The 15,422-nt window shown below is 34.9% G+C and overlaps 1 protein-coding gene across 13 annotated transcripts in view; it reads right to left on the minus strand.

The window, feature by feature from the left end:
• ROBO2 (roundabout guidance receptor 2) overlaps positions 1-15,422 on the minus strand; it is a 1,648,622-nt gene that overhangs the window by 158,865 nt on the left and 1,474,335 nt on the right. For all 13 annotated transcript variants that reach the window (XM_049104693.1, XM_049104697.1, XM_049104695.1 and 10 more), the window contains 2 exons: positions 13,454-13,574; positions 1,190-1,328 (listed from right to left, as the gene is read on the minus strand). In XM_049104693.1, the coding sequence (XP_048960650.1) occupies positions 1,190-1,328; positions 13,454-13,574 (260 nt within the window). The remainder of the gene's footprint in view (positions 1-1,189; positions 1,329-13,453; positions 13,575-15,422) is intronic.

Raw genomic sequence — 15,422 nt, forward strand, 5'->3', positions numbered from 1 at the left:
TCCCTATTATTTTGGCTGAAAAACTAATAAAATTAAAAGTTTCACTTGATTCATTCCAATAAATTGCAAGGAACCTCTCACTGGCTATTTAAAACGTTTGGTCCATTTCAGGCCAATGCGTTGATGATATAACTTTAGAAAATATAGTATCAGAAAATTAAGGGTAAATAAATCAGATTTTGAAATGAATGCATATATTCAGCAAAATATATGCGGTGGCTGGTGAGAGCAGATAAAAGGCAATGGTGTCTGTGAAAGTATGTTTAATTTCAGTCAGTTGAACGAAACCTAATTTCTTTTTTTTTTAAGAAAAAAATTATAGAAAGGACAGAATGTGAAATTTTATGCAGATGATGATTGTAGTAGGTGTGATGGCTACAGTTTCAAAAGACAAAACAAATCTTAAAGCTAGACTTGCTCATTATATAGAATCCCTTAAATGTTTCTTTTGGTCATAAAGAGTAAGGTCTTGGAAAAATTTAGACAACAAAAAAGTTAAATGTATTTTTATAAAAGGATAACAAGCATTTTTAGACTAACCCTAAAGAGCTGAATGACTGGGTTTGGGGTTTGGTGATTGGAAGAATAGAAATGAGATGGAAGGAAAAGTCTCCATGAAGAAGTGGAGATTGAGAAAGTGACAGGCAGTCCCTAAGTGACAAACTCCTTATGTGGTGAGTAATGTTAAGTATTGTATTTGATCTCTTTTCAGTATTGTGTTGCACAAACCTTTTCCTTTACTCTAGACCTTAAAGTAAGCTATACTCAGCAGCCTTTGGTTAGTGATGCTCTGGACAACAAAGGAAGGCAGACAGTATCCAGTGTGTGGGGGTGGGGGAAGTATCATGGCAGCGGAGCAGTAGTTGGAGGTAATTAGAGTAGGTAGTCAAGATTCAATAGGAGTAGAATGGTGGAAGGGCCACGTCAGGAAACTTTAATATTTGGGGGTAGTAAATGGAGTGGAGGATTAGGCATTTATATGAAACTTCAATCAAAGAGTGACAATAAAAGCCTGGAGGACTTCAGAATATTAAACAGTAGATATGTGGTTTACATATGTAAAAATCATATGTGTAGAAATAATACACAGAGATATGAGAGTGTTTGGTGGTTACAATCAGGATGTCTTTTTTTTCTCTCAATTGTTCAATGATTATCTAACAATTTTCCATCCATATGATGTTCTTACCTTCCTCTTGGCAGGTCTGCATCATCCTTTTTCCACCGCACAGTTGGTTGAGGATCTCCTTGGACCTGACAACGAAATTCTACAGCTTCTTCTTCCAGTACCACCTGGTTAATTGGCCTCCTGAGAAATGTGGGTCGTTCTTAGGAAAAAAAAAAAAAAAAAGCAAAAATGGTAAAATGAAATGAATGTTTCATTTATTATTAAAACATGTTATTAAAACTTGTATTATTAAAACATGTTACGTGTTTTGAATACGTTACAGATAAAACATAACTATCTCAACTATGTCTTGATAAGACTTTATGAATCCAATGTAATTGAATAAAATAAAATATTTTGGATTACAGAAGTAGCTATGGTTTGTATATAACACCATACAATCCTTTGGAAAATATTAACTTGATTTTTCAATGAATTCCTAAGCTAAATCATGTAAACCTTATCATAAAAATGTTAACACTGGATTCCACAGAAACAAGGAAAGAGATAAAAATGATTAATCTATCACAATGGCTGAGTGGGAAACTTGAAATTGTTGGAAAATATAGAAAATGAAATATATTAATTCTCCATCAAGAATTCTAGCATTAAATGGAATTAAAATAAAAATTAAAAAAAAAGTGCTAGAGAAAACAAACAAACATAAAAATCATGCTCTCACACATAAGTGTTATCTAAGTTTTCCCACATAGGTTCATTTCACCAGGACTCAATACTTCCATGAATGTTTTTTACTTCATGTATGGAAAACTCTCTACCTGATTTATTTTTTCTTAAATATAAAAGCTGTTGATTTTTTCTTAAATAAAAATCACCGTTATTATTAATAATTGTAAAGTATTTACTGTCATACATAATTTTTCAAGGCCACTGACACTTATCTTCTCAATGTTCCAGATTTTTTTCTTTACCTAACTTTTAATGTTTCTTTATTTCTCTAATATTGTGTTTTAGTTTTCCTGTCCTTGGTTTTTTGTTGTTACTTTGCACCTATTATCCGTAATCTGCATTTTAGCACTCCTTTACATCAAGCTAGAAAAAAATAAATCCCTGTCCATAAAAATCTTATCATCTAAGAGAAATATAAAACAAACAGTTGTTTCACAAATCTCTAAGCACTTCAAATTCTTGTCTAATTTCTTCCCTTTTTGATAATGGTCTGATACAGGAAACATTACCATTTAAGTTTTTATTAGCACATGTCTCCAAATCATAGGCAGTCTAATAGTGCTACTTACTGAGGTAGAAAAAGAAGTCAAGGAAAAGAAAGATGAAATCCATTGAGAATTGACACAATTTATCTGGCCATATGGCCATATTTAGTCACTTAAGACTTTAGTTTCAAACCCAGTTTAAAAATATCAAACAAATAGCACAAAACCGAAACATATTTAGCAAGAAAATGTTAAAGAAAATAAACCACTTTAAATAACATATATTAAGAGTATAGGGTTGAAGTATATAATTTTATTTTTAAATAAAGATCTATATTTATAAAGTAAATGTGTAAGTTGCAAGACACATACTGTATTGCAGTGAAGTCAACAATCATTGGCATTCAGAAGGAAGACAACTCCATCTTTCCATGGTGAAATTGACAGTAGGGATCAAAAATTTCTCTAAAATAGCAACCTGCATAACTTACTTAACTGTACTCTGAGACCTCAAAACCCCAAGCCGTAAAACAGGCAAATAGAGCTTTTCATAGAGAGCTTTTTAATGCAGAATTTAGAAATAATACAAAGAAACTTGGAAGGAAAAAAAAAAGGTTGCTCTTAAAGATTTTAGGGAGTCAGAATCAATTAGCAGCTAAATGCCCCCTTTCCCCAAAGACAACAGAACAAATCTGCAAGTTGGATGGAATGATTTAGTATTACCCTCTTTTTTAAAGATTTTATTTATTTATTTGAGAGAGTGAGAGAGAGGAGAGCATGAGTAGGGGAGCAGCAGAAAGAGAAGGACAGGCAGACTCCACACTGGGCACAGAGCCTAACATAGGACTCAATCCCACAACCCCAAAATCATGGCCTGAGACAAAAATCAAGAGTCAGTTGCTCAACCGACTGAGCCACCCAGGTCCCCTGATCTGTATTATACTTTTGAACTCTGGACACTATGTGCTCCAAACAACTACTTTAGCACTGGCTAGTTGTTATTGAGCTATTGTTTCTGTCAGCAAATGGGTAACAGGTTCAGTAAATATCTCCGTATGAGTGCTCAGAATGTTAATAGCAAAAATGAATCATTAGCACAGAAAGTAGGATTAACTTTTTCTTTGTAATCACTTGGGGATATTCATCCAATTCATCTGAAGGCTTTGCCTCTAACCTAATGTTAAAAGAGAGCTAAGCTACTGTTACTATGGCTTGAGATTGGGAAGTCATGTCAATCTCAAGTACAACCTTTCAAATCATGTACAACCTAGTGTATGTAGAGAAGTCATTTTCTCATCCATCCATTCATTTAGCACATGTTAAAACAGCTTTTCCTATGCCAGGCTTTGAGCTTGGTGGCTGGTGAACAGCTGCTTGGTTTCATCAGAAAAGGAGTGGGAGGTGAAGCTGTGATTGGCAAGATGTGTAGGGCCTTACAGGCCAACTCAAGGAATATGAGCTTTGCCCTGAAAGTGAAAGAGAGCTGCTGGAGGATTTTAAGTAAAGAACCAACATTTTTAATAACGTGAAAAAGACTGTGTTGGCGGATCTGTGAAAGATGAGCTAGAGAGAAATGTGAAGCAGTGAATTACGTCAAATGTTTCTTGTAAGAAATTATTTCAGCTTCGACTGATACACTGGTTCTCTGGATATGGTAAAGGGGACAGAATGAAGAGATATCAGAACTGAGTGATCAATCAGATGTGGGTATTGAAGAAGAAAAGTCTAGAAAGATCCTCAAGTTTCTATTTAGCAAATTGGAAGATTGGCAGGTAAAGTATGGATATGGTGTGTGCGTGTGTGTGTGTGTGTGTGTGTGTGTGTGTGTAGATCCTTTCATCACAAAAATTGTAGATATGAGAAAAGTGAATACCTTATGCTTATGCCATTGTTGGTCAGGTTTCTGTTACTTGAAGTTAAAAGCATTCTTAATTAAGAAGATGAAGGAGGCTATTTACATAATAGGAGGGAAAAAGAAAAAAATATGATCCTATGTGTAGATATAGAAAAAGCTCTTAGATTTAAAAAGAAGGAATAAAAAGGAATCAAAAGAAACCTCTTAAGCATGGGGAAGATATTTTATCAGAAATTAAATGCAAAGCTTCTTTTTTCAAAGTACTATCCTAAAATTATGCCTATTAAAATCAGAAACAAGGGATCCCTGGGTGGCGCAGCGGTTTGGCGCCTGCCTTTGGCCCAGGGTGCGATCCTGGAGACCCGGGATCGAATCCCACGTTGGGCTCCCAGTGCATGGAGCCTGCTTCTCCCTCTGCCTATGTCTCTGCCTCTCTCTCTCTCTCTGTATGACTATCATAAATAAATTTAAAAAAAAAAAGAAAAGTAAAATCAGAAACAAGATGGACATGCCAACATTAATAATCAATAAGAAAAAAGTGTGAGTATTGGGGAACAGAATAATAATTTCAATAATTGCAGCAAAAAAAAAAAAGAACAACATAGGATCTTTGTAGCAACACTGGTAGTATCAGAAAATGGGTGTGTTTAGGAAAAATTGTGGCAAATTCATACATTGCAAAATGAGTAAGTCATTAGAATGTTAAAGTTATGTTGTATCTATCTATCTGTCTATGATTTATCTAACATGGAAAACTTTCATGACATGATGCTAACTATAAAGTAAATTGTATAACAGTATGTGAGAGTAATTCCATTAAAACACACATGAGTACTTTCAGGCAAAGTTGGTGTATGCTTCCTTTAACATGCTACCTGTCACAAAATTACAACATATGAATGTAATTAATCCTCAGGCAAACTCGACATTAAACTTGTTACAAAACTAAAGTTGCTAAAAGCTGTCTCTTCATCCAGGGGACACTATCCTTGAGGGTTTTCTGGATATCACATGTGTTCTAAGACTCCCTGTTTTTTATGGAAACAGGTGGAAGCACCTGATTTATAATTTTAGAAGGAAGACATAGGATCCCCTGCTGCCCCGTTCTGATGAACTCAGCATGGGTGGACAACTTTGCAATGAACTTTCTCTATTCCCTTCTGCCCTCAAGCAGAGTCTAGTTGCCTAGCAACTAGATAACTGCAGTAGAGCATGTGGCATAGAATTATTGGGAGCCTAACATTGGCTCATGATGGAAAATGTAATTCAATTGATAAGAAAGAAAAAAAGAAAAAACAATGCAAAGAATAAGCCAGATAAATTCATTTGCATATATAGAGCACATGAAGATGGGTTTTATACTTGAGGATCTTTGGTTATACCTTCCAAAAAAAAATGACATTGACATTTACTAATACATTAGAGTTTGGTCACGACTTTTAAAGTATTATTCTGGGAATTTCCATAGCACCCATTAGTAATTATCTCTAAATTGTATTATTCATTATTCCAATTGTTTTCTGCTAATTATACTAAAATCACTTTGTACCTCAATTTTAACTGCCTTCAAAAAACAGTATGTTAAAAACTGTAGATTTGCTTAACATTTATTTAAATGGAAATACATTTTTTGTAAGAATTATTTTCCAGTATCCTTCACTAGACTTTATTTCCAGAAAAATCTTAGAAACAGAAATATGAATATTAAAGACTAAAGAAGTTGTCCAGGTAGAAAATGTATTTTTGAAGGCTTTGCCTCTACAGTGGTTACTATTATCATAAGCTAAACACAAAGCCATGATGTCTCTTTCAGACACAAATTACAAAAGCTACAAGGAAATATCTTGGGGATTACTGTTTTGTGTCAAAATCATCTGCAAAGAAATATAAAGTTATAAGGATTAGAAAGTAAATTGATAAGTAATCACATTCAATATCCATTAACGCCCATGAAGTTTGTACCCCATGACGATTTGTACAATTAAAATAAACATATATGAAAACATCCTGAACTACTAAATAATGAGCAAACTTAATTTTGAGGCATGTAAAATAAGGTCACTGATTTTTCCATGTTATCACCTTATGTCTGATCACATATTGAAAAACAGAGGGGAGAAATCCCAAGGGCTGTTTTCTGACTGCTTATCAATTAGATTAGAGTCCCTCTGAATGGCCTGATCCCTAATTATATAGCCTCAGAGTGATCAGAGGCAATGTCTTTGCCAATGCAATTAACATTTTTTTAAATGTGAGATTAACTGGATTTGAATCACCTGCATAACTTGCTTACAAGGTTAATCTCTCTTGAGACAGTAGTGTTGTTTGGCAGTGTGGTACTATGTAAAGTACAGCTTTCAAGTAGTCAGGTCAATTTAGTTTCAAATTGGCATTCTGGAAAATCCGACTCTGTGTATGGTTGTAATAAAATCAAATGCCAGGTCTCACTATAGTTATGTCAATAATGTTCGGAAAACAAAATGTTCACTTTAATACAAAATACGATAAGTCTGAAATGTGGTTGCATAATATCTCTTGTTTCTTATTTATATGCTACAATGAAGGAAATTAAATCCCCAGTGAACAAATTTCTCTTTCAACTGCAGTCAGTCATTGAATATGACTGTAAAATTGGCAATGGCTGTATCCTGACAGCTATTACTAGGATGATCTTAACAATTTTTAAAATAAACTTTGTTTGACATTATGAAAGTGGTATTGCAGCAGTAATTACATAGGTAGAGTCCTTTAAGTCCTATAAGACAAAAGCTATGCAATAAAAGGAGAGTAGAACTGACTACTGCTTATAAATCTTATCTTTACTTCAGCTGACCCAGAAGTACTTGCCACCCTATAGTGTCTGCTAAACTGGGAAGTCAGATGGCTAGCCTTAGTATGTCTATTTTTATTTAACTAAGCATGCATGAGGGGATGAGGTTATGATAGCCACTGAATGTGAATTATTGTGCCCTTCCAAAACAGACTGGATGATAATGATCAGTCTGTCTGAATGTGATTAAATAAATCCTGGCACATTAATTTCTTTTCTTGCCAAGAATTTTCTTTGTCTGAGAGAAACCATCCTGTGAAGCAAAAACAAACACAGGTAAATGTTTTCAGAGGGGAAAAATTGCTTCTCTCACCATATTTTAGAGGCAAAGTTTCACGTTATTGCTGATACTATGATGCAAAAGGTCCCCTGGGAGCAGGCACATGTCGACTCATCTTACCACTTTAGGCACGTAGGAGGTGCTCAATAGATGTTTGTTAAACAAGGGAATGAATAAGAAATATTTTGCTGTTCTAAAGTATGAAAGTTATTATTATTTAAAAGATAATGCTCTTAATGATAATCTTGATTTTAATGACACCTCATATTTGGAATTCTTACATGAAGGCCACAGATTATATTTCCTAAGTTTTGGTCCTAAGATATCTTCTCTCATAGCTTTGTCCCTTAGTATCTAAACTACACTCAGGCCACCACTAATAATCTCTCCTCTAATAACTGAAAACAACATCACCAGCCTCATCCTCTGGGGTTTCCCAATTTGATTACCCTACCATGAAAACCATCAATTGACACAGAGATTCCAATAGTCCTTCTAGAGAACAGCAATTAAATATGACTGAACAACAATAGATCATTTGTCATTTGAAGAAAGCCTCCAGTGTAAAAGAACAATGTAGGGATGGGGGTAGAGAGGAAGTCAGAAGAAATAAAAGCAGGATGCATCACAAGAAAATTTTATTTGAAAAAAGGGGTAATTAAAATCATAAGATGCAAGAGAATTTAAATTATCCATGAAACAAGAACAGAATATTGTAAGTAAGGAAGAATGAAAGAAAAGAAAGACCTGGACGGTTTCGCATCAAATTAACAAATACATGTTTCACATGTAAACCGAATAAAAAAGATGGGAGAGGATAACTCACTGAATTATTTAGATAGAATTTTTAGATGATAATTGCTCATCACGTCCAGCCAGAAAAGGAAAAAAGTGCCAAACCAAGGCATGGTATTGAAACATTTCAGGACAGTGGAATAAAGATAGAATACTAAAACACGGAAAAGAAAAAGGAAAGAAAGAAAACTGCTCACATAGGAATCAGAAGCACAACAGACTTCTCAAAGCTGAATGATTTGGGAGTGGCGATTTTAATATTCTGAGTAAAGTTTTTTAAAACTAGAATTTTATAACTAGCCAAAAGATCAATTAAGTCTCAGAAACGATACATGTACTTTGCCCTGAAATTTGCTCTAGGCTCCAGTCAAATAGAAGGTAGGAGAGAAACACTCTTCTGAAATAGAAGCCAACCAGGACAGAAACAAATGCAGGGTGCAGGAAACAGGGAATCCAGCATGTGAGAGAAGGGGAAATAAGTATCAGCATGAGCTTCTGGAGTAGATCTACATGGCTTTGAGCCCAGTCAGACTAGCAGGAGGTCTGAGGCCCTCAGGACAGCTGTGGCAAGGGTGGACTCAAGGATTAAGTAGAATATAGAAGATTTTAAACCTTCTGGTAGAGATTTCAAGAATTTATGACAGATTTACACAAACGTAAGTGAAAGGAAAAAAATGGGTTTATTACTAACTCAAAGGGCAAGTAAGTGCCAGAAAAGAAATGCCATCATAATAGCATAATAGTGTTAACTAAGCTTGCAGTCCATATTTACATGGTTATATTAACTCATATTCTGACTCTTAATATAACCAATGTCTCTAGAGCCAATATACTGAAGGATAGTAAAAAGGGAAAGTGGAGGTGAGAAAGTGAGGAAGGGGATATAAGTGGGCCAAATCAGCAGCTTACAAATAAGAAGTCAAAATAATGTATAAAAATGAAGAGTAAGGACAGATTTAGAAATATGGAAAGAAAGCCCAGAAGAAAAAGATAAAGCAGGCTTGTAGAAATGCTTAAAGATGAGGAATTTGTACGTGTGTGTGTTGGAAGGAGGGTAGGGATAGATATTTCTGTATTTCATTATAAGTTTAGTAATACTTCTAATGTCTGTTAGAAGTGTAACACATGAAACCTTTTTTTTTTCATGGATTACTTTGATAAGCATTTAAAAATCATTTGGGGGGGGCAGCGGGTGCCTGGATGGCTCAGTCAGTTAGGTGTCTGACTTCAGCTCAGGAAATAATCTCTGGATCCTGGGATTGAGCCCCATGTTGGGCTCTGTACTCAGTGGGGAGTCTGCTTGTCCCTCTGTCCCTTCCCCTGCCCACACATGCACGCCACGCACATGCTTTCTCTCTCAAATAAATAAAATCTTAAATGAATGAATGAATAAATAAATAAATAAATAAAAATCATTTGGAAAAATTTTATTTTTAAGTGATAATTAAATTTTGGATAACAGCCCAAACTTACTTATAATTAGAAATTTAATCATATAACTCAATTATAGCTTCTCTGACCTCAGGATCTTTAGAACTTAATAAACATATGTATAGTGCTAGGGAGTGTTCTTTATGAAGGCATCCGGAGTGTGCCATAAAGTTTGGTGTCCACTAACACTATGATGCCTACTTCTTAAATTTAGATTTGGTATTGCCGGCTTAACTAAGCTGTTATGTATGGCCAACAAATATTAAAGAACAAACAGAATAAATGGTTCATGGAGTACAGCAGAGTAATGTTTTGAAAATGAAGTTACATTGACCATGTCTTTGTCTAAATAGATTTTTAACATATAAGCTGTAATTTTCAACCTAAAAAAAATTTCTAAGTCCAAGTCTATTTACTAGGGAATCAAAACACTTGCAGATAGATGGCTCTTGTGTTAGCAAAGACCTGTTACTCCTTTTGCTGTTTTTCTTGCTATTTATAAGTCAATTATGTTTTTAGAACAATTAATACTGCCAATTACTTTTTCTATATAACACATTTTAAAGTAAAGATGGAGTTGCAAAGGACAAATAAACATTTTCTGTAGCTACAGAGTGGGTTCAGTAGGCAAATTTATTAAAGCAGAATTGCTGCTACATGAAAATAAAATTGAGAGGGGAGAGGCGTAAAACATAACCAGTTACACTTGTATAAACTCGTGGTCAGAAATAATAATAGCTGACAATTATGAAATATAAAGAAGTTTATTAGGAAACATATACTGGACACAAGAGCACCAAAATAAAATAAGGAAGTCCCTACTGTTCATAGCACACTAGTTATTTTCTCTAAGAATTGAGCAAAGTACAGAAGAGATCTTCTCATGCAATCCTTGTCACATCCTTGATTTGGACAATCACTACTGTTTTTATACTTTTACTTCTGGGTTTGGATGTTGTTTTCTTATCAGTAACGGAGATTTTAGCATTTTGTTTCAACTTAATATTGTACTTATAACCCCTTAGGTCAGTTCTGAATAGTTTACACCATCAGATAAATGTTCCCAGCTTCTTGAATCAATTCTTCCAGAGGTACTGCCACTAGACAAATTCAATCTTTCTGGCTTACAGCTATTTTCAAAATAATTTAAAAGTTCCCCTGTAACTCCTGACAGACTTAAGGATCTCCTGTAGTTCTCATCATGTCCTTAGGGAACATAGGGTGAATATTTCATAACACAGTCACATTTTGGTAAGTCTAATTGCTTGGGTAATGACATTAAACCCTTTCAATTTCCTTCTGAAGGCAGTATGTATTGCTTTAATGCAACATTTTTCTGTTCCAGAGCTTATGGCAGTTATAGAAAAATAGTAATGAGTGTTTCTTTAAATAGAACAGCTGTACTTGTGGGTTTTCAATGCTAATGTTCAGTGGCCACTAATTTCATATCTTACCAGTCAAAACTGTATTTTATTCATTATGGAGTGAAAGACATTTGAGATTCTTAAGGCTGACTGCATGAAATTTAAGGGCAAACTGATACTCATCTGAGCTCTGCAGGACAGAAATCTACATGCATACTTGGAACAATTTTATTTTTACTATTCAATTCCTTTAATGAACTATGAGATTTCTCCTGGTTTTGTCATTTGGGATTTCAAGCTGCTAAGTATCCATAAGGAATATTACCAGAGATTACTTGGTACTCAGAGTGATTGAAAAGAGAGGCCTGCACTTGGGTACGTATTCACAAAGCACACTGTAATGCTCTAAATGTAATGGGAATCATAATATGGCTCTTTTGCATGTGGCACCCCCATTACACCATGGGATGGCACGTCTCAAACTCTAGAAGTTTCTTTCAGAACGTATGCAGGATTCTGATGCTACCCTCAAATGTTCTGGAGTAATGACCAGCAATAAGATCTTATCCTAATTTATAGAACCAGAAGAATATTTTGCTGGCACAAAAAAGTAATTTAAAAACACACTTGTCTCCTGTGTTTTTTTCTTATTTTAAATCACATAATATGGGATGCCTGGGTGGCTGAGTCTGTTGGGTGTTTGACTCCTGATTTTGGCTCAAGTCATAACGTCAGAGTCGTGAAACTGAGCCCCATGTGGGACTCCATGCTCAGCAGAGTCTGCTGGTCTGCTGGAGACTCTCTCCCTCCCTTTGACCCTCCCCTTGCTCACACACGCTCCCTATCTCTCTCTTAAAAAATAAATAAATAAAACCTTAAAAAAATCACATACTATCAATAGCCAAATCTTTTAAGATGCAGATAGATACACACATACATGTATATACACACATATGTGTATGTGTATCCATACAGACAGTTAAAGGGGGTTTCAAAGACTTCCAAAGGAATGTTTCATTTTCCAGTATCTTTAGGATCCCTATTTTCCCTAATTTTTCTGCCATTGTATTTCTTTTTCAATTTTCCACAGCTGTCCTACACTAATTTCCTATTTTTTTACATCATCTTTATTATCCCCCATTTTCTCCTTCCTAATGCTTTCTCCACAATTTCTCTGATACAGATCTATCAAGTCTTTTTTTAAGTAGACTCCACCCTGGGCCCCACAAAGTGGGGCTTGAAGTCATAACTCTGAGATCAAGACCTGAGCTAGTATCAAGAGTCTGACACTTAACCAACTGCCACTCAGATGCGCCCAGATCTAATCAATTTTAGCCTATTTATCATATGACTCCACTGAAGAGTCCCTTATTTCATAAATCTGGAGAAACATGAATATCATAGCAATTATATAGGGAGGTGGAGGGACTCTTTTTTAGGAAGGCTCCATCTCTGCGAGTCACCATTTACTTACTTTCCATATTATGCCTCTGAATAAGCCAAAGAAGCTCTGTTTCCACTTCAAGAGGGAAGCAAGAAAGTTAATCATTCTCTGAGTTTGGTCTTAGGCCCCAAACACCTGTTAACACCTAAGAAAAGCTAGATCCCAAACATGTTCCAGGACATTAGCTTCAAACAAACTTCGGCTGAGGCTGGCATCGATATCCTTGCCTTCAGTAATTTATGGAACAACACGTATTGTTCACCTGATACTTTCCTGTGGTTGACCCTACCCTGATTCCTGGAGGAACACATAGCCTAGACTCTTTGCTAGTATAAACCCCTAGCCACAAGTGACAACGGAACTCACTCTTCTCTCCTTTCCGAGTCTCCCAGACACTTCAGCTGCTATTTTCTGTCACATTATTCAATATACTCTATTTTCACTTTTTATGGCTCACATTTGGTTTCTATCCTGTGTGAAGCCAAGAACCTTCTTGGCTGGTCATGTGGGACCTTCCCCTGAGTTCTTGGATCCAGCCTGCCTACATCAGCAAGATAGGTTTTTTTTTGTTTTTTTTTTTTCTAATTTTGATTACGTGTATGTATTTATGTGTGTGGGTGTGTGTGTGGGTGTAGCTAGCTAGTTTTTTTAATCATAAGTTAAACTGTAAATATTTCCAGTTGAAATTTTTTAAGTAGTAAACAAGTGAAATGTCTTTGCACTTGCAGTAATTAAAAGAAAACAAAAAACTTAACCTGTGTCTTGCACATAAAAGATACTTGATAAATACATCACAATGGATAAATTTTAGAAAGAATATCTCAAACAGGTTTTGAGAAAGATCAAATTTTTGCATTCTGATAAAAGGCAAAATCATATAAATATATATTAATAAAGTAAATGAATTATTGTTTCAAAATTATATTTTTCTTCACATCAAAAATTTCATCTGAAAGAACCAGAAAACAAGACAAATCTAGTCCTTCACTATCACCATAAGTCATAAGTACCTGTCCCTATATGACCTATATTTATTTAGTATCAATAAATATATTTAACATCAAAGGAAAAGCATATATAAGTAGCAATATATAATTTAAAAGAGTTTTACCAAAGACAGTCAGCTCTGCTGGATCACTGTCTCTTTCTCCCACCATATTGGTGCCAACACAGGTATACATCCCTGCATCACTTTTCCTGGTATTGGATATCATCAGCTTTCCACCACGGATCTGTTAAAATTAAAAAAAAAAAAAAAAAGGGAAGGAAAGAAAAGAAAATGAACAATAAAATAAACAGCAAAGAGAAGATGACTAAAAAGTAATTTTGAATATTTAAGCACATTTTTTTTCCTAAAGGAAATAGCTCAGTGGGTAAGACAAAAAAACTTCCCTCCCATTTTGGCATCTGTATGTGTATTTTCTTCTCTTAACTTCTCTCTCAATATAAACCTCCATATTCCCTTTCTAGAAAATGCTTTTGGGCAGTGTATTTCTCTCTTGTCTGGTTCTATTTTGAGTCTCGTGACTGCTTCCATCAAATCCTAATGATTGGTCTTCACTCTGAAGTAGGTTGAATGAAATGCTATTGATATTTGCATCAGAAAGAAGCACTAGATACCTGCTTTTAGTAATATAATGAAATCCAACTGATGCAGAGGGATTCAACAAGCATTTACTGAGTACTTCTATGGGCTGGGCAATGTTCTATGTGCTTAAGATTTAGAAGCATACCAAATAGTAAAAAAATCTCTGCCATCATGGAGCTTAAATTTCAATTGTTAGCATTAATTATCTATGTCTCATCTTGATTGTATTTATGAAATAATTTTTGAAGAGGAGGGCAGTTGCATAAAAATAAATAATTTTTTTAAATGATGAGAGTATGAGTTGATATAAATCATTGGCTTTTCATTGGTGCTCCCTAATTGTTTCTTAAATGATAAGCATTTATTGACCAAATAAACCAATGTAATATGTTAAAATGTCTATTTGTTAAAGAGGATATTGAAACAGAATTAGGTTTTGAATATGTGTATCATCAACTCATGGCTTCTTTCCCAATTTTTTTCCCTGTATTTATATAATTCAAAAATCTTAACACTACAATGACTGAGTTTTCTTACAGAGATGAGAGATAAGAACATACTGGTTTCCTCTGTTCGTCTTTATCTCATCGGCAAACAAAACCCATGCATGTAAGTATGTTCTCAATGGATACATTTCAGGCTCTGAAACTTGTCATGTCGCAGAAAGGGACTTTCAATGTTGTTTTTACATGGGAAGAAAAGCCCATCAACCTGTTCTTAATTATGTGCAGGAGAGTGTAATAAACTGTAAGTTATAAAAATGGCCATGGAAGCCATTTCTCCCTTCCCTGAAGCTGAGTTTGGCAATATGACTTGACTAGACCAATGAAACTAAAGCAATGTTTCAGTAGAAGAAAAGTTTTCACAAATTAAGACTTGTCTTTCCTTGGAGCAGCTGGAATCCTGAGACCATCATGGGAACCAGTCTGAGCTGGCCCGCTGGAAAATTATAGGCCAAGAGAAGAATCAAGATGCTCAGCTCAGTGTTAAGTCAATTGCCAGACATGTGAATAAGATTACCCTAGATCATCCAGCTGCCAGCACATCTTTAAACAAGCCACAGAAGCACGAGAAACCCTAGCAAAGATCAGCCAAGCTGGCCCAGAATAAGGAATTGTCATTTTACACACAAAATCATAGGCTAAATAATATGGTTATTATAAGTCACTGTATTTTGTGATGGTTTATTACAAAGCGAAAATTAAATGATGCAAACATGAGCTAAAAGCCCTTCAACATTGAATTTACTCCATCACCAGGAACACATTTTTAGGTTTGGTATCCAAGCACACTGAGAACCAAATTCTCCCTGCAACATAGATCCTCATGATGTCAAGAGCTCAAACCAGAATCACATGAATATATATTGTGATCTCTTACATGGCCTATCTGGTTCTATGTTATGATGTAACCACCATGCACACATAAAAAATAATCTTCATCTATGAGATACTTTTAAAGATAATAGACACTAGACTATATGGATTTTTTA

The sequence above is a fragment of the Canis lupus genome, chromosome 31 (genome assembly GCF_003254725.2).
Source record: "Canis lupus dingo isolate Sandy chromosome 31, ASM325472v2, whole genome shotgun sequence".
In the NCBI taxonomy this organism is placed as follows: Eukaryota; Metazoa; Chordata; class Mammalia; order Carnivora; family Canidae; genus Canis; species Canis lupus.